Source organism: Cyphomyrmex costatus, unplaced genomic scaffold (genome assembly GCF_001594065.2).
Source record: "Cyphomyrmex costatus isolate MS0001 unplaced genomic scaffold, Ccosl1.0 scaffold474, whole genome shotgun sequence".
Lineage (NCBI taxonomy): Eukaryota > Metazoa > Arthropoda > Insecta > Hymenoptera > Formicidae > Cyphomyrmex > Cyphomyrmex costatus.
In genome coordinates, this window is record NW_017279009.1 from 1464221 (window position 1) to 1483531 (window position 19311).

At 30.3% G+C, this 19311-nt stretch overlaps 3 protein-coding genes across 4 annotated transcripts; 2 read left to right on the forward strand and 1 right to left on the reverse strand.

Annotated features, from left to right (window-relative positions):
- Window positions 1–1577: 1577 nt before the first annotated feature.
- On the forward strand, window positions 1578–3961 carry Cdc10 (cyclin-dependent kinase 10). Its single transcript, XM_018544864.1, has 6 exons — window positions 1578–1696; window positions 1895–2049; window positions 2134–2734; window positions 2857–3153; window positions 3246–3379; window positions 3911–3961. Exons 1-6 carry the CDS (start codon window positions 1687–1689, stop codon window positions 3944–3946), a joined length of 1233 nt encoding a protein of 410 aa, XP_018400366.1. The 5' UTR covers window positions 1578–1686; the 3' UTR covers window positions 3947–3961.
- Window positions 3761–6434, reverse strand: LOC108777881 (ejaculatory bulb-specific protein 3). 2 transcript variants are annotated; one of them, XR_001940836.1, is made up of 3 exons: window positions 6209–6434; window positions 4323–4556; window positions 3761–3831 (listed from the first exon to the last, which is right to left on the reverse strand). XR_001940836.1 is itself a non-coding variant. In XM_018544865.1 (2 exons), the coding sequence occupies exons 1-2, from the start codon at window positions 6393–6395 to the stop codon at window positions 4384–4386; spliced, it is 360 nt and encodes a 119-aa protein (XP_018400367.1). In that variant the 5' UTR covers window positions 6396–6434; the 3' UTR covers window positions 4315–4383. The 2 variants fall into 2 exon arrangements, 1 of the variants encoding a protein (XP_018400367.1); XM_018544865.1 differs by lacking the exon at window positions 3761–3831 and having other exon boundaries at window positions 4315–4556.
- A 1883-nt stretch (window positions 6435–8317) lies between these two features.
- Window positions 8318–11875, forward strand: LOC108777967 (hexosaminidase D). Its single transcript, XM_018544993.1, has 9 exons — window positions 8318–8367; window positions 8458–8512; window positions 9798–10013; window positions 10161–10509; window positions 10590–10664; window positions 10769–10964; window positions 11031–11306; window positions 11535–11621; window positions 11701–11875. The coding sequence occupies exons 1-9, from the start codon at window positions 8318–8320 to the stop codon at window positions 11873–11875; spliced, it is 1479 nt and encodes a 492-aa protein (XP_018400495.1).
- Window positions 11876–19311: the final 7436 nt, after the last annotated feature.

Here is a 19311-nt window from a genome sequence, read left to right on the forward strand (position 1 = left end):
AATAGAATTTTTGTTCTTAAAAATAAGAATATAACATGAAGGTACAAAAGACTGATTTTGTTAAGAGAAATACCTTACGTAAAGAATCTGGTACATTACTACATAGCTCTATTGCATTTTTTATTTGTATGCAATCAAATTGTCTCTGAATATTGCACTGTATATTACAATCAACATTGGATGACTTGCTATCAATAAGTTTCCATAGTAATACATAAGCAATCCATTGGTATTGCTCTTCATTTGGAGAATGTCTATAAACATAGTTTGCAAAATATAAAAACAAAAGTAATGACAATAATATATTTTATGATATAATTAATTACTCACATCAAGCTTTCAATTACAGTCTCCAATTCCGTTAAGTCAACACAGCAGTTGTGATGGAATTCATTAAAAAAATTATTATCATTGTTTGTGTAGAAAATATTTAAAGATGTGTACCATAAACGAGAGAAAATGTATTTGTTCAATTCCAGCACTTTTGTTTGTGTCGACATTGCTCCACATTGCTCTCTTTAAAATTGTTGTGATAATTATATACAAGCTATACAAGTTTTCCAACAAGAGACAAAGATGACACAGTTGGACACAGTGCAACACATGAACAGTGAATCAGTGGTAGCATTCACCAAACTCAATTGTTGTGCAAAGCGGTTGAACCGTTGAACGAGTGATTCGTGAACGTGTAGTGATCATGATCCGAGTCTGCTAAACGAACTGCTCACGGCTTTAGAATATCACATGATCATTGTTTTCCTTAATGGGCCTTTTACAATAAGCCGTAAGTCACAAATCATAAGTCATAAACTAGAAATGGACCAATCACAGTCGTCAATTTTTAGTTACTTACTTCCGATTTATGACTTATGGCTTATTGTAGAAGGCCCATTAATCTTATTTTCAGTATTCGAGATTGATTCCATCAAATTCATATTTGTCGACTTCTCCACGATAGTATCTTGATTCACATTTATGTCTAAAGCCTATTCTACAATGACCGTAAGCCGTAAAAATTGACCAATCATAATCGAATATGAGGAGAATAATCGATTACGATTGGTCAATTTTTGTAGCTTACTCATTGGTTACATGCTTTATGCGTTATGCAAAAGCTGTGTTGGGGCTCTAAACACATTTTTGCATAACGCATAAAGTACGTGCATAAGGAATTTCATTGGCCCATTTTCTTATGCATGAGTCAATGGACCAATCAAATTCTTTATGTATATGGTTTATGCGTTATGCAAAAGTCTGTGCTCCCCGCTTAAGAATGGCTGCGTTCAGCAGAGAAAGCAGCTTTGCAACTGTTGTAAAATTCTTTAATATGATTGGTCTTGCCCTTATTTCCCTATTACATCTAAATGTATAAGCCAATCATATTCAAGAATTTTACAACAGTTGCAAAGCTGCTTTTTCTGCTGAACGTAGCCAATGAGCGTCAAGCGTCAGCATGAAATTGTACCTTTAAAGTGAAAAATGTATATTTGTTTCACTTCAACTTATTGCACCGTGCGTACTAGTTCAGGCAGTGCAGGAACAAAAAACAGACCCTTTCTTTAAATTGGCAACTCTGATCGTACAATCCGTACAATTCACGATCACATTAGTTTTCATCAGCTTTGTAATTGTTTGTCTATCGAGGATTAAATAATTGATCGTTTTTTGTGCAATTTAGTAGCCGACATGACAAAAGGTATAACAGGATTGCAGCTTCTGATTTTGAAACTAATTAAATACGAGTATAATAGTAACGAGTAAAATTGATTATGTTTACATTTCTAGAAAATAATATTTTAAAAAATACAAGAAAGTAATAATTTATTAAAAGTTTATGATAAAAAATAACAGATTACAATAACTTAAGTTTCGAATGATTTGCGTTTTTCTTCAGACGAAATTTTAGAGAAGAAATCTGTGGAAGGTAATGACAGTGATAAAAAAGCAGTATCTGACGCAGGGCCTGATCCTTCTGCCCCAATCACAAGAAAAGGAGTATTAACATCTTTTTTAACTGGCAAAGCTATGGAAATACCAGAGCAAGATATTGTAATAAATTTAATATTTTATTTATAGTAAATTTTATCTCTATGATTTTATTAAACACGTCTCTAGATTTTATCTGTTTTACAGCTTGGCAAATGTAGATTTGTCTCGGAATTTGAAAAACTGAACCGTATTGGAGAAGGCACTTACGGAATTGTGTATAGAGCCAGAGATACAAAAAACGATAAAGTTGTTGCATTGAAGAAAGTGAGAATGGAACATGAAAAAGATGGATTACCAGTAAGTGGTCTCAGGGAAATATCGGTTTTATTATCATGTCGACATGAAAACATTGTACATTTAAGAGAAGTGGTAGTAGGTAGAAGCTTAGAAAGCATATTCCTTGCAATGGAGTATTGTGAGCAAGATTTAGCAAGTTTATTAGACAACATGCAAGCGCCATTTTCAGAAAGCCAGGTCAAATGTATAGTATTGCAAGTGTTGAAAGGTTTGCGTTATTTACATCATAACTTTATCGTTCACAGAGACTTGAAAGTCTCTAATCTTCTTATGACTGATAAGGGTTGTGTAAAGATTGCGGATTTTGGATTGGCTAGATGGTTTGGTTTACCTTTAAAGCCAATGACCCCAAGAGTAGTAACATTATGGTATAGAGCACCTGAATTACTATTGCAAGCTAAGACACAAACTACTTCTGTTGATATGTGGGCAGCCGGGTGTATATTGGGTAAGAAATCAATGCTTATTAATACAGTATTGTTTTAATTGTATTAATTTATTATTTTATTATAATACAATATTCACAAATATGTACTATATGTATATATGTGCTGCTTGTTTTATTATCAGGAGAATTATTGGGACATAGACCTTTATTACCTGGTAGATCAGAAATTGCACAATTAGAATTAATTGTTGATTTGTTGGGTACACCCAGTGAAGCTATTTGGCCAGAATTTAATTCATTACCAGCACTACAGAATTTTACACTTAAACAGCAACCATATAATAATTTGAAACAAAGATTTCCCTGGTTGAGCGCTGCTGGTCTCAGATTATTGAATTTCTTATTTATGTATGATCCAAAAAAGAGAGCAACTGCCGAAGAATGTTTGCAGAGTAGCTACTTTAAAGAAGCTCCTTTACGTTAGTATCATTTAGGTTTATCTTAAATTGTTTTTCTATTGTAATCAACAATTCAAATAATTTTTTTAACGAATTCATTTTATATGTTATAGCTTGTGATCCAAAACTAATGCCTACCTTCCCACAACATAGAAACATGAAAAAAGCGGCTGCACAGAAAGAAAATCGTGAGCAAGAACCTACTGTTACCGACCAAACCAATAATTTACCGGCAATTTCAGATTTGGTATGTTTTGTAAGAGATTAATACATATAATAATCACAAGGGGAGAATCGCAAGATTGCCTTTGAAATGCATTTAAAATGTTTTTAAAATAATTTGTTGCAAAAAGAGTCCTGTGCTAATATTAAAATAAAACTCAAACTCCTAACTTCAGATCCCTTTATTTTTCAAAAATATAAAAATTTTGAAGTTATATTAATTATTCCTATTCTTGAATAAATCTCCGATCAAATAAACTAGTGAGATATAAAGCCAATGAAAGCCGACACATGTTGGACGAATGTATTTTCATATATTTTATTTTCGTAAAATTGTAATATTAATGTTTCAACCCTGAATATTTTGGGTTATCCTCAGTATAAAAAGAATTTTGAGAATTGTTTCCTTAAATGTTGGACATCCAAATGTCATTTATGAATATTTAATCAAATATACAAACTGTCATTTAGTAATATCTGTAAAAAATCGTGTTTAATTATATATATATAATGTATATGTGTGTGTAAGATTTATATATATTTATGTGTTTTTTAGCTTGGATCATTGGTTAAGAAGAGGCGCGTTGAATGAAAAAAAAATGTGTTACTTGAAAAGATTATGCTTTTTCGTCTTTGAATGTCTTATCCTAATTCCATTTTGTGATTGATAATTACGTATATATGTGTATACTTATTACGAAATACACTATTTACAAATATTTAATGTAATAACATCTTTATTAAGAAACAATGGTGACATGATCAATGAATGATGAATTGTATACACTTTTGCAAAATATGCTGATTCAGTAAGTAAAATTAAATCTTTAATAAATTTTGCTTTTGTATACTGAATTCCATTTGATTGCGTCATCATGTGTTTGTTAATAAATATCGGTTTCATCTTCAATGTTAAATATTTCACTATATATATATATATATATATATTTGCACAAATGATATCTTACATTAATTTTTTTATTCTCATATAAAAATGTAGCAGTCATATTATAAAATATTTGTGAGAAATTACGATTTCTCGTAGCGTTTTTTGTATTCGCCATGCGGATCGTATTTAGCAACGAGACGATCCCAATCTCTGGATCGTTTTGCTTTAAGATGATTTATCACCTTTTCCGCCATAACTTTCTGTTTATCATTGCATTTACTGCAATCGCTCGACAAAGCATCCGGTAGAGTTTCTATAAATAAAAAAGGACATTTTGTTATTTTGGTATTAATCACTAACTAAAATTAGTTCTATTATGGTAGCATTAATTATACTTTTGTAAGAGCAATTGACAAAGTGTTCGCCGAAATTAATTTTTAAAATTAATAAAGTAAAAATGTCTTATTAATACATTAATTTAATGATGAAATTTGTATTTTAATATAATTTAACACCCTGTTTTTCCCCTTCTTGTCTCTCTCGCCGTTCCCCTTTCCCTTTCAATGCAATATTCTGATATACTGTGCCAAAGTTTTATAAATACATCAAATAAGCGAAAAAGGTTATAAATATAATTTGAATATCATTTGTATTGGAGTTTTGCAAATGAACATCAAACTGTTATTATGTTATTAACAAACAATGAATGCAATCCACTTCATACAAAATATTACAATTGATCAATTTATAAAATTTTTCCTTCTTATTGATCAATGAAGAATTGCAGCATTTAATAAATTGCACCTAATGTTTTCGAACTCGTATGTGCAAAACAATTTATAGAAGGTCGAGAAACGAGCAATGAGAAAGAGAGAGAAAGAGAGAGAAAAAGGTTAATTAACGATATGCGCAATATGTGTGCAATCGGAATATTATTATATTACCATGTATATTACTATAAAATGTTTAAATTCATTGTATAATTAACATTATGTATGTTAATTATTTATTTTTATTTTTTAATGTTTTTTTGTAATAATATTAATGATTAATTAAATGCACGCTGTTTCATTGTTTACGCAATTGAAATTTTTTTATATAAATTAAACTACTTGTCAGAATTGCGCTGAAAAAGTTTATACCTTGTTTTTTTTTTAATTTTTAATTTGAATATTTGATTAATATTTATCAATATTTGTGTGTGTATTTGAATTTTAGTATAAAAGACAAGGAATTCTAAAATATTTTATAAAGAATTTTTAAGACTTTTCTTATTTTGTTTATAAATTTTTCAAGAAAACTAAAATTTGAAGGTATTTTACAGAAATCTTTATAAATTTGAAATATTAAAAAAATTCTTATACAGATATAAGATATTAGAATTTGTTCACTAGAAATAATAAATAAAAATGTTGATAAACATTAAAATTTAATCCATTTACATGAATATTTTATAATACAAAAATTCTGTAAATTTAGCGTGTATAATGTAATGTATACATGTAAAAATGAAGTAAAATTTACAAAATTCCCAAAATTCACAAACTTTATAAGATAAGGTTCACATAAATTTAATTTTATACATTAAATAATGTAAATACATATATATACATACAGTTAAAAAATTATGTAAACTTAATAATATATAATTTACGTACGTACATACTTTACACATTACCGTTATTACGTACATGCAAAAGAAAGCCCGGATGTAATACGCGCGAGAAAGTTCATAGCAATAATTACGTAACAGAGAGAGTGTATGTTGAATTATCTGCTGTAATTACAATTGCAATCTACATTTGTTCGTTCCGTGTTCAAATATTTTCCAATTGAAAAATTCTGAGCAAAGTGCTGAATATTTAATTTTATTCCAAATAAAAAATAAGAAAAGAAGCATCATCGTAACTTTTACAATCTAAATTAAGTGATCTACGCTCGAGACTCCTCTCCTTTCCTACTTACTTCTCAACTCGCGGCCTTCAGCGGTGCAAGGTCCTTCGTCCATTAGGCATCGAATGTAATTGGTGAGAACACGATTATTTTGGAGGATCTTGTCCACGTTCACGTCGTCGTATTTTCTGGTATACTTTTCGTTTGCGATGGCCAAAGTCACCAGCGAGACCAATAAAATCAGAAAATACCCCTTCATCGTACGATATTAGGTACATACAAAAATCAATGAATATAAAAAAAAAGAATAAGCTGACGAGACTGCAGGTAAGAGCGAAAAACTAAAGCGATCCATCAGCGGTGGCTAGCTTTTATATAGTCGGGTGAAGGATGGAGGCCGAATCGAACGGAGGGGCCTACCTTGTCGCACGATATCCCAAACATTCCAATTACCTTCCATTCCTTTCAAGTATACAGTATAGGAGCTTTCCAGCAAGAGATTTAAATGATACAGTAACACAGTGAATCATAATTATATATTCTTGTTGTTCGCTAAATGAGAAACAAAAATGAAATGATTACTGTGTTACACTGTCACTTGCTAAAAGCATCATATATATATATGTATATATATATATATATTATATTTAAATGCTTGTACCGCTCTACCAATATTTTAATTGCTTATTCTTATATCTGTATCGATTTGTAATTAAAATAATATAAACATATTTTCGAAATATATTTTCAATTATATGGTTATATAAAATAAACTATCAATTTTTATCTGTAAATAATAACATCGGTAAGTGTAATAAATTTTATAATCTTAACTAAATCTTTAATTATTATGCAATGCCAAGAGTAATGAATACGATTAGTAATTAATAATTATATAATAAAATTATCTTGAATTTTAGAATTCCCAAGTTATCTTATGAAACGTATATAATGGCGTCTTTTTGTATGTATATGTTACAAGTTAGAATCTTATATCAGTTATCTAATTGTAAGTTAAAATGCATAACCCGTCGAGTCTTTGACCTACTTTATTAGCGGATTACATCGATAGAAACTTAGTAAAATTATGTAAACTGTCTGCCTATTATATTTGCGTCAACATATAAAATTTGATATTAAATAAAAGATGTTTCGATCTATAAAGTTTATATAAAATCGTAAAATATTTCTTATAATTCACTGATATATGTAAGCTTTTCACGAGAGAAATGTTACATTTATATTTAAAAACAATTACGTTATATATATTTTTCTATTAAACATTTTTTTTCTATCAATACTATATATATATATATATCTAAGTTAAAAATACGTTAATACGGTGGATGCTTACAAAAATTGTTCATGAAGTAATAATAGCGCATGAATAACACAAGTTGACGAAACACGTGATACATAATAAGGAGAAAGTGTTTCAATTTGTCGATAACCGTTATAACACGTATCCGTAAAAATTGACACGTGCCTTTTTTTTATTAGTATGAAAAAACAAAAAATTCGATATAGCGCACGTGGAAAATTTGTGGCAGGAGTCTAAAAATATGTCTGTATAATATTTTGTTTCGATGAAATAATTTTTACACTTGCTGCTAGCAACATTTTGTATTTGATATAACTATATATTTATATATCTTAGGGGCTATTTCATCTCTTCTATATACGATTTCATCCAGATTTTGATCGCTTAATAATTTTTAAGATTTTTTTATGTTATCATTTATCATTTATTTTAATAGTTCAAAATCGCAATTTTTTAAATAAATTTCTTATCCCTATTGTTTTTGGCCATGGCAATCATTTTAATATAAATAGGTAGCACAAGCGATTTTTTACAATTTTTCGAACATTTGCGTTCTTCAACTTTTATTTCATTATTCGATTCGAATTAGTAAAAAAACATTCGCTTTTGGGTTAAGGCTGCTCTCACATGCGGCGTAATTTGCGTAAGCGTAATCTGCGCCAACCAATCAAATCGTATCAAATTGCATCAGGTACTACGCGTTATTCTAATTGAGATGATTTGATTAGCTGACGTGAATTACGTCGCAGTGACGGTACCTTTATAAGTACTATGCTGGATATGGTATTGCAAAAAATCCCTATTGAATTTATTCCGCGCCAAAAGTCGTCGTTCTATCTTTGACCAATGTTGTCTGACCGATGAATGGAATGAAAGGAAAGATGGACGCTTTGACGTTGGGCTCGCACAGGTAAGGTAGCACGATTGACAAGACATAAATCTTCGTAAATTTCTTACGAATGAAATGTTGTAACTCGGTAAATCACCCTTTCTTTTTCAGGCTTGTCCATCTTGATTTAAAGGGCGCACCGCCACGGACCTGCTACTTCGAAAAGGTACACAGCGGCGTGTAAACACTTCAGACTAATAGCCTCTTTTCGTGTCAACACATTCGGAAGCTCGCATTGTTTATTTTTCTGTTTTCAAATTCGAGCACATTTCTTTTTCATCTGATTGTGAGTACTGTCCGGTATATAATCCTGGTTTCTTTCGCTCGTTACGAATTGCGTTTTGAACTTGTCACATGCTCTTGGCTTTTGTTTACACTTGGTAATATGAAAGAAACACAAATGCCATTCATTGGAAATTGTATGTTAGGGTGCTTTCTAGTAAGAGAAAGTATATCACAGTCATCATTTTGTCTCTGTTTAACATTGGCAATAGGATGTAATAATTCACTGTGTTTACATGTGTCATTAGTACTTCTTGGCAATATACGCAGATGATATAATAGATTTGCATTGTTTACACTTTGCAGGTAGCAAAAAACTTTGCTTTCTCTCTTCAATGCTCAAATATGTATCTATCTCATTTTAAGTTTGAAAATTTTTGGAGATTTCAAATGACACAACTTTGTGTATATTATAAGGCCTGTTCTTTTTACCGAACTGGTACACAGAGTGCAATAAGTTGAAGTGAAACAGATATACGTTTGTTTCATTTCAACTTATTGCACTGTATGTACCAGTTCAGACAGTGCAGGCAAAAAGAACAGGCCTATATATAGATCTTGTGTACAGTATACAATGCTGTGCTTTCCAACTATGACACAAGTCATCATATTGTATGTAAATAAAATTCTGTGCTTGAACGTGTCGTTTTATATCACTTCATGAAAATATCAAATTTTTATATTCTGATAAGAGGTTTCAAGATTATATTTGAATCTATTTTCTCTCTCTCTCTCTCAGACATAATTGTTTAGACATATAATAATTCAAACATAATAATTCAGACATAATTGAAAATTTTTTTTCTTTATTTCACTCTAGCAGTAACATGGACTATGTTTACATGGTAGTTATGAAACTGGCCAATCATAGCTGAAAATTGGAATGACTATAATTGGTCAGTTTCTAATGGATATTAAAGATCCATAAACATAGTCATAAAAATGCTATTAATGTTTTAGCTATAAGTCAACACTGTATATTACTGTGTCACAAGTGTGCGACTGTTTCCTTGCTGGAAAATACCCTATATGATACAAATATATGATTGTATTGTGCTGGAAAGTCTATACATGAAATGATTACTGTACCACACTAGAGCTACATTCATTCGGATACTTTCAGTGCTTCCATCATTAGGTCTGTTTTTATGACTCAATAAAATTTACAGCTCTTTCCACTGTTACGAACATGGGGAGCTACTGGATTATTATTGGAATGGGAAGACACGTTTCCTTACAACAGGGAACTCTCTCCAATAGGGAGCAATGGTCCAAGCAGCTTGGCGAGTGGATACACAGTTCAGGAGGCTAGACATATTCTGCAGATTGCGGGTGATTGTGGCTTAGCAGTTATTCCGTTGGTACAAACTTTTGGTCATATGGAGGTATAGCACAAATTATTTTATTGCTTTTATATTGGATTATTTTGCACAAAGTTACTTTTAGCTACTGTCTAATTTTATATTTTTCTTATTTTTAAAATCATAACATTCAAGAGATTTTTTAAATCTAGTTATTATGATATATTCCAGTTTATCCTGAAACATGATGAATGGCGATCGTTGCGTGAAGTGGAGCCTTTTCCAAGTTCAATTTGTCCATCAAATCCAAGAACTCTTCTAGTGGTGAAGTCGTTGATACGTCAGATTGTTAGCTTTCATCCTGACATACAATATCTGCATATAGGGTCTGATGAAGTGTGGCACCTAGGTCTCTGCTCGGTCTGTACCAAACGAGCTGCAGCTAGCAAATATGGTAAATCGTCATTGTACCTGGAACATATTCTGACGATAGCCCAATACATCCAGGAAACCTATCCATACTTAAAGATCATCATCTGGGATGACATGCTGAGATCGATAGACTTACAGGTTTTGAACGGTATCTTGTTACTACTATATTGCATCGTTTGATCACATAGATTTCTTCAATATCTTTTAATATTTCTTTTTTTTTTGTAGAACATTATATTGGCAAATATGTGGAACCCATGGTATGGCATTATAATCCCAGGGACAATTTTGCGTTACCTAATGGTATTTTTTTCTTTTTTCCTTTTAATATTTTTCCTTTTTTTTTATATACCAAGAAATTTGAAAATATTTGCTAAATTATATGATCATTATTATCAAATTATTAGGATTGTGGGATAAGTATAGTACAGTCTTTCCCAATATTTGGGCAGCAACCGCATTCAAAGGAGCTACTGGCTCCACACAACATATACCTATAATACGACATCACATAAGCAATCATGAAAAATGGTTGGAAGAACTAGGAGTTCATGTGAATAAGGTGCACGAATTTCGTGGTACAGCATTCACTGGCTGGTCAAGGTAAGTTAAATGTTCGAGATTTGTTTTGAAACATTGATCCTTGACATTGATCAATTGTAATTTTAGGTATGATCATTATGCCACACTATGTGAATTGTTGCCTACGGCAATACCATCGTTAGCTCTATGTTTGAAAGTTTGGCTCTATGGTTATTCGGAACAAACGCACACCCAGGTTGCAAAGAGTTTGGGATATATTGATCATCCGTTGCATATAACTCCACAGCTTAGACCAGTTCCAATTCCTAGCAATTTGCTTTTTCCTGGATGGCAAGTAGCTGTGGGTATGGAGTGGTTTCTTAACTTCAAGACAAAATTTCACAATATCGTCACCAGTGATCAGTAAGCCCAGAGAACGCTTTATATATCTGAAATTATTATTTGCAAAACATTTTTGATAACTTTTTGTCTTTTGACGATTTCTTTTGAAGAAATAAGATTATTCGTATATAAGATAGAATATTTTTAAATATATTTAAAAAAAACGAAAGATTTTTTTCTTAAATATTAGAAATCCAAAGAAGCTAAGAGATGTGTGTCGATTTTATTTATAAAATTATTCCCGGACAGGATCATGACGTGGATGAATTCATGGCAAGTGGCAAATAATTACACAAATCCCATGCAACTAGAGAACTTAGTACCTGCTTTTACAGAGTGAGTAGCAATCATTTCATAACAATCGTCTATATAAAAAATGTATTACATCTTGTAAGTACCCAATATATCATTTCAGATTATTATTGGAATTATCTTCTTTGGAAGGTTATCTACGAGTTCAAATGGAAGCAATTTTCTTTTCATCAATGATTGAAGAATGGATAGGCACCAATATTCAGCCGATGAAAGTAAAATTAATAGAACTAAAACAGACCACAGAGAATCAGTTAAAAATAAATAGTCGTGTGTAATTCTTTCGCTTGAAAAATCAGCGATTAATTCCAATTGTATAACAATATGATTTTGAAAAGCAATTGCGATTAATGATGGGATAACTATTTCTTGGATGTAGGATGAAATTATTTTTGTATATAGTCACTACGTATATCAGATGTTTACTATTTTAACGTTAACTTGTTTTTAAAAAGAGAAATATAACAGAAAAGTTAAAAGAACATATATAGTTTTCTAAAGAAGATATGAATTATTTTAGTACTACATACAAAAAGCAAGAAAGCTTTTGTCGATATATGAGATGCTCTGTGATATCTTGGCTATGAGAGGGTAACTATGGTTAAATTATAAACAATAGGGAGTTTTTGCAATACCGTTTATCCCAGATACGGTTAACGCTAAAGTCACGTTATCTTTTTCTTCACACTTAATTAAAAAAAGGATAACGTGACTTTAGCGTTCACTATATCTGGGATAAACGGTATTGCAAAAACTCGCTAATATTTAATAATTAAGGGGCAATCCCTTATTATTTAACCCGTATGTTTAAACCCCTTATTTTTATTTCAAACACTTGCAAATATCAATTTTTAATAAACAAATGTCTCTTGTGTAGATTAGTAATATTATGAGATTAATAGACTTGAAATAAGAACAAATATATATACTGAAAGATATACAGAGTGTTGTATTTAAAATAATACAGTCGATTTTGAAAAAAAAACTTTTTTTGGAAAAAATATTTCAGTGAAAAAAATATAAAGTTTGAGAGAGAGAGAGAGAGAGAGAGAGAGAGAGAGAGAGAGAGAGAGAGAGAGAGAGAGGAATCATTGTCATTTTTAAAAATGAAATATACAGAATGATTAGAAAAATCATATTATATAAAAAAATTTTATTTAAAAAAATGTAATTTTAAAAATCGGTTTCTTTTTTTTTTAATTGATATTATTTATCTCTTTTTGAATCATATGATTTTTGTACGAAAGTTTTTTCTTAAAAATTACTTTTTTTTCGGAATAAAAGAAAAACGATTGTATCAATCATGGTGTAAGAGCACTAGGCATTTCGTTCCCGTGAATGCACAGTCAAATTGCATAATTTTTATTTGAGAAATTATGATTAATCAAAAATTAGCCCAAAATGTTATAACTTAATATAAGGTCTATTAAAAATCTATCACTAATAAGAAATTTGCCCCAAAATTTGCCATAATGCGCAATAAAATACCTTGTATTTTTACATTATCACTTAAAATAAAACACTATGTATATTCAAGGTATCCATTTTATCAATCCAATCAATTTTCTTTGAAAATATTAATGATATAAAATATGTTTTAGATGAAAATAGAATTTCGAAGGAGATATAATAATTTAATCACAGTTCTTTTTTTTAAGTAGGATGTCATTAAGAGGTCACTTCCCACTTTTTTAATTAAATTATATAATTTTTTCAAGTGATATGATTATCTCTATATACCTCTAATTACTGTTAGTTAAAATTAAAATAGAAAAATTAATAAGTTTACAAGATATTTTATAATTTATATGTATATATATATATTCCTGCAAAACTTGATATTAAATATTTCATAAATTATTAATTTTTTTGCTAACTGTAACCTTTAATTTACAATAATAACATAAATCAATTCAGAAAAGAAAGTACGTTGTTGCTTTTCAAAAGAATATGCATATTGCATAGTTTTTAAAAACACAATTGTTTTTTCTTTATTTCAATTATCTTTGATCAAAAAATGTCAATTATTAACAGTATGTTTTATGCATACTTGATGCATAAACGTATTAAGGTACACTAATAAAAAAATGGTTATTTGAAGTATTTTATATCTCACGTTAAAATATGCCAAAAAGCGCGCGCGCACGCACACACACAAACTCTTAAACTACTTATCTCTCACAATATTTTTATATACAGACTAATTAGAAAAATCATATTATGTGAAAAAAATTATATAGTTTTTTTTTTAAAGTGAAGGTAACCTTCGTATCTTTTTGATGCCTTAGAAAAAAATGTAGCCAAGATACGTGTTTTTTGAAACCGTTTCACTCATCTAAAAATATTTTTTTTATATCAATGATTTTTTATATCAATGAAAAAAATCGACTGGATTAATAAAAGTAGGACATTCTATATATGTATATATTACCTATATGATTAGATATATTATTTACAGTCTTTTCTATACAGAATGTCCTAAACAAAAAATTTGAAACCTGTATAGAAAAAGCTAATATATCGTTTGTGGGCAAATAGAGCAGACTAAACTAAGTCAAAAAGTCCTTTATCATTTTACAATTTTCGCAATAATAGTTAATAAGATCTAATGACGCTTATTAGTGACCTTGAACACTGAGCGATCTATATCTCACCGCGTATTTTATACATTTGGCAGTAGATTAGCTAAATACACGTTTGTTTAAAAATTAATATCTCAATTATTGAGAAAATTGCAAAATGATTAGAGGACTTTCGACTCAATTTAGTCCGCTCTACCTGCTCACAAGCGGTACGTCAAAAAGTTTGAGACACCCGTATAAGTAGATGAATATATAATTTATATATTCATTTATATTAAAGGATATTTATAATATCATGTCATGCTCATGTTTTTCATACTTCGTCGTAGTGAAAGAAAATTTGATTTGTATTAGTTTTAATGTAACGTACTCCATATTTTGTATGTAATGTCTCTATTTTTATGATAAACGATAATACTTGGACTGTAAATGTTTAGTATATTGTATATAAAGAAACGAGACACAGAGCCGCGTGTCCTGATTAGAGTAAATGTATAATATATATAAAATAATTAGAAAAATAAATTAGATTGTATAGCACATATATTTTTTGGTATATTAATTCTTTTAAAATAATTTATTTACCTAACTATGGCACAGTACATAATTTTTCATGTACAGTGTTTAATATTAGATGTAATATCGTTCTTAGATAGATAGAGCGGACTAAATTAAATCGAAAGGTTTTCTGCGCGTGCATAATTCGACTTTCCACTAAGGGTGCTTTAGGAAAGATGCTAATTAGCATTATTTGTGTCATTCTATCTATTCTATTTCATCGTTTATTATATACGTAAAATAAGGATGACACAAATAGTGTCGATAACACACTCTCCGAATGCCTAGATATACGGTATTGCAAAAACTCCCTAATGGTTTATATTTCTTTTTATTACTTCATAATATTACGATGCATGTTGCACACAACACGCATTGGATGTCCGCATTTGGTCACTGTTCAGCTTGATCAGCAGTTGCGATAGTGAAATTATATGAATCTGAAGTACGAATTAATTATACATTCACTATACTCTCCGTGTGACTTTTTTTTGTTTTTAATTTAAAAAAAAAAGGCTATCTGGGAAAAAATTTTCGTTGGATGTTGTAATGATAAGTGCCAAAAATTAATGACTATTTTTCGGATTTAGACAAGTTATTATATTGAAGAAATGAAAGATCTAGAAAAACATTGGATCAAATGTAATAAGTTGAAAAGGGACTATATTGAGAAATGTTTATTTTGTTGAAAAAAGTTTTTTTCTTAATAAGATAAGAACTTTTTCAATTTACTTTTGTATATTAATAATAATGATCGGCTCGGGATTTGAAATTGAACACTAATTTACGAGTATTTGGCACTTTGATTGCAACGCATCTTACGCTCATTTGCAATAATTTAAAATATAAAGGAATTTAAAAGTGGAATAGACTCCAAAGCGACAGTTTGTCGAGTAGCGATTTTTATTGTAAAGTCTAGTGAGAGTTTGCCTCAAATTAGACATCTTCATATTTGTTGTAACATATTATTTCATATGTATGTACAAAGTTGCCTATAAATGGCCATGTCAGTATTAGCACCGACAAGATTATTAAAGACGGCCGGCTCTGGGGTGCTACTTTGAAACTGTTTTTACACGTCTACCGACAGTTATCGGTGTCGCTGCACAGCTTTTTTGTCACAAAATATCTGCGCAATGGCTGCGTTCAGCAGAGAAAGCAGCTTTGCAACTGTTGCAAAATTCTTTAATATGATTGGTCTTGCCTTTACTTCCTCATTAGATAAATGTATAAGCCAATCATATTCAAAAATTTTACAACAATTGCAAAGCTGTTTTTCTGCTGAACGCAGCCAATGACATCGACAACTGTCGATAAGCGTGTGAAAACAGTTATAGAATAGTATCCCTGGACAAATTTTCGTGACTATCAGTAGGTCCAGAATATCGATAGATAATGTAACTTTTTCCCTAGGGCGAAAACGTGAAGTGAAAATTTTTTATATGTGTATATGTTCATACATACATTCACAAGTTTTCACTTTTCACAAAAAGTTACATGATTGATACTCAGAGATAATTAAAGAACGATGACATTATCAATTAATAAAAATTCGGTATTATTAACATAAATATTCTGATAATACATTACTAAATTCATGATTTTTTTTATTATATAAATACTGCATAAGGAAATACACATACTTTTAACACTATAATAATATCTTATATATTGCCGAAAAATTTACAATTTTTTTCTATAGAGTTATTATCTCTATTGATAATCAAATGATTATCGGATGATAATATTAAAATCAGTTTTAAATAAAAATCGGATATTGAGTTAAACATATATACATATCTATCAATAGTTTCGATATATTATATACGATTATACTATATATATGTATAAATTATGTATTGAAACTAATATATCATGAAATTAATATTATATTATCAGTTTCTCTCTCATTCTTATTAAAGTTTAACAATTACATGAACTTCCATAAAACTGATGGTCTTTAATAATATCTTGTCGCTGGTATTAGATAAATTATATCACATTATATCAGTATACAGTTATACATCACGCACTAAAAAATATCAAATTGTTTCTTATGGAACATCGAATTCCATAATTCGAAAACTCTTTTTGTTATATTCCTTAATTCAAAAAGGATCTATTCGTCTTTCTGTAAACAAAATTTTATTCAATTACTCTGCACCGGTAATATTAATTAACTAACTGCAATTATTCGGAAGCCTAATTCGTAAATACAGAAAATATACAAATTCTCGTTTTCCTCTCTCTCGCATTTGTAAATTAATAGAATATTAGATATATTAAAAAATCCGAGGTCATAGCAATTTAATACCATGTATTTGCTCTGTAGAATCTTTTAGAGATTAAATATTAATATTTTGCTGGCAAGAGCAGAAATTAAGAAGGAAATATTTACGAAGCCCATTCCCGGCGTTACGGGTGTGTATGTGTGTGTGTGTTGCGCGCGCAGGATAAGTGTAACAAAAAGTACATCACGTTCCTTTTTTTTTTTTTTCGAAAACATTAGGAGAAGATACCTATTCAAAATTGTACGATAAGTAGGAGACTTTGAGTAAATATCCTTGATTTTTTATTATGAATACAAATTTTTTTAATGAAAAGAGAAATTTTTTAGTCACTGTATCGATAGTACTTGATCAATCGAATGTCTTTGTATTAATTTTTCTTTGAAAATTCAACTATTTTCGAGATATAAACGAAAATTATATATAAGTTTGAATTATTTTCATTGTAATAAATGTTCAAAATGTTCACCATGGTGATCTAAACATGTAGTCTTCGTGGAGCTTGCTTGGACTTTTTCTAACTCTTGAATCGTCATTTCGCGAAAATATTTATTCTTTCTACCATATTTTTCGGAGTAGTTAAATGTTGAAAGTGAAGAGTAAGAGTTTATTTTGAACGTTCCCAGAAAACATGATAGAATAACAAATATTTTTCATAAAATGACGATTCAAGAGTCAAAGAAAAAATCGAAGTTTTGCACGAAGACTAGCATGTTTCGATCAACATTTTGAACATTCATTGCAATAATAAAAAAATTTGTTTCAAACTTATGAGATTTGATTTTTTAAATTACTGAATATATATATATATTTAAATTTTACGCTGCACTATATATATATATATATATATATATATATATATAGGGAGTACAAATTAGTTCGGTCCATTTTTTTGTGTTCAAAAATGAATTTGTTTCAAAACAAAATGAATGAACAGATTAATTAAAGTATTATCCATCGCTGGCTACTACTTTTTTCCATCTCTCAGGCAATTTTCAAATTCCATCTCAAAAAAATGACTCGTCTTTGAAGGCGATCCAATTTTGGAGCCAATTTTTGATTTCTGCGAAAGAAGTGAACCAGTGACTTGCCAAATCGTGCATCCTTCGGAACAATCAGTAATCAGAAGGAGCAATATCCGGAGAATACAACGGGTGCAGTAAAACATCCCATTTGAGCGTTTCCAAATATTTTTTTACGACTTTTGTGACATGAAGCCGAGCTTTGCCATGAAGAAAAATCACTTATCATGTCTTTGCTCTCGTATTCTGGACGTTTTTCTCGCAATGCACGGATCAAACGAATCAATTGTAGCCGATATCGATTGCCCGTAATGGAATCACCAGATTTCAGCAGCTCATAGTAAACAACACCCTTTGGTCCCACCAGATACAGAGCATGATCTTAGAACCATGAATGTTCAGCTTTGGTGTTGATGTTGAGGTCGATGGCAACGATTGACCGGGCTTACCGTAGTATTTTTCTTCTTGGGGTTATCGTAGAATATCCACTTCTCATCTCCAGTCACAATCCGATGCAAAAAACCTTTTTTTTGTTGCCTTTGAATCAACTGCTCGCAAGTAAAAAATCGCCTTTCAACGTCTCTCGGTTTCACTTCATAAGGCACCCAATTTCCTTGTTTTTGAATCATTCCCATGGCTCTCAATCGTACAGAAACGACTTGTTGAGTTACTTCCAATGATTCTGCAAGCTCCTCTTGCGTTTGACTCTGATCTTCTTCAGGTAATGCCTCTAATTTTTTGTCTTCGAGTTTTTTTGGCTGTCCAGAGCGAGGCTTGTCTTCAACGTTCAAATCTCCATCCTTGAAACGTCGAAACCATTCCCTACATGATTTATCAGTTGGCGCAGTGTCACCATAAACTTCGACAAGCATTCGATGGGCTTCAGCTGCACTTTTCTTCCAATTAAAGAAGAAAATTAAAACCTCCCGCAAATGCTGCTTGGTTAACACAAAATTCGATATTCCAAACACAGTAAAAATCAAGGTTTTTGTATGAAACTCAAAGCGATATAATTGAATTTTATTAGCAGATGTCTAACCTCTCTGAAATCGCCAAAATCAGCTGTCACTACGAACCATTCACAACAGCTGGAACCATTTAGGAAAACGGATCGAACTAATTCATACTCCTAATATATATATCATATATATATATAAATTTTACGCTGCACTATATATATATATATGTGTATATATATATAACATTACTCTCAAATTTCGGAATGTCTGTACACACGCACACGCACGCACACACACACACACAC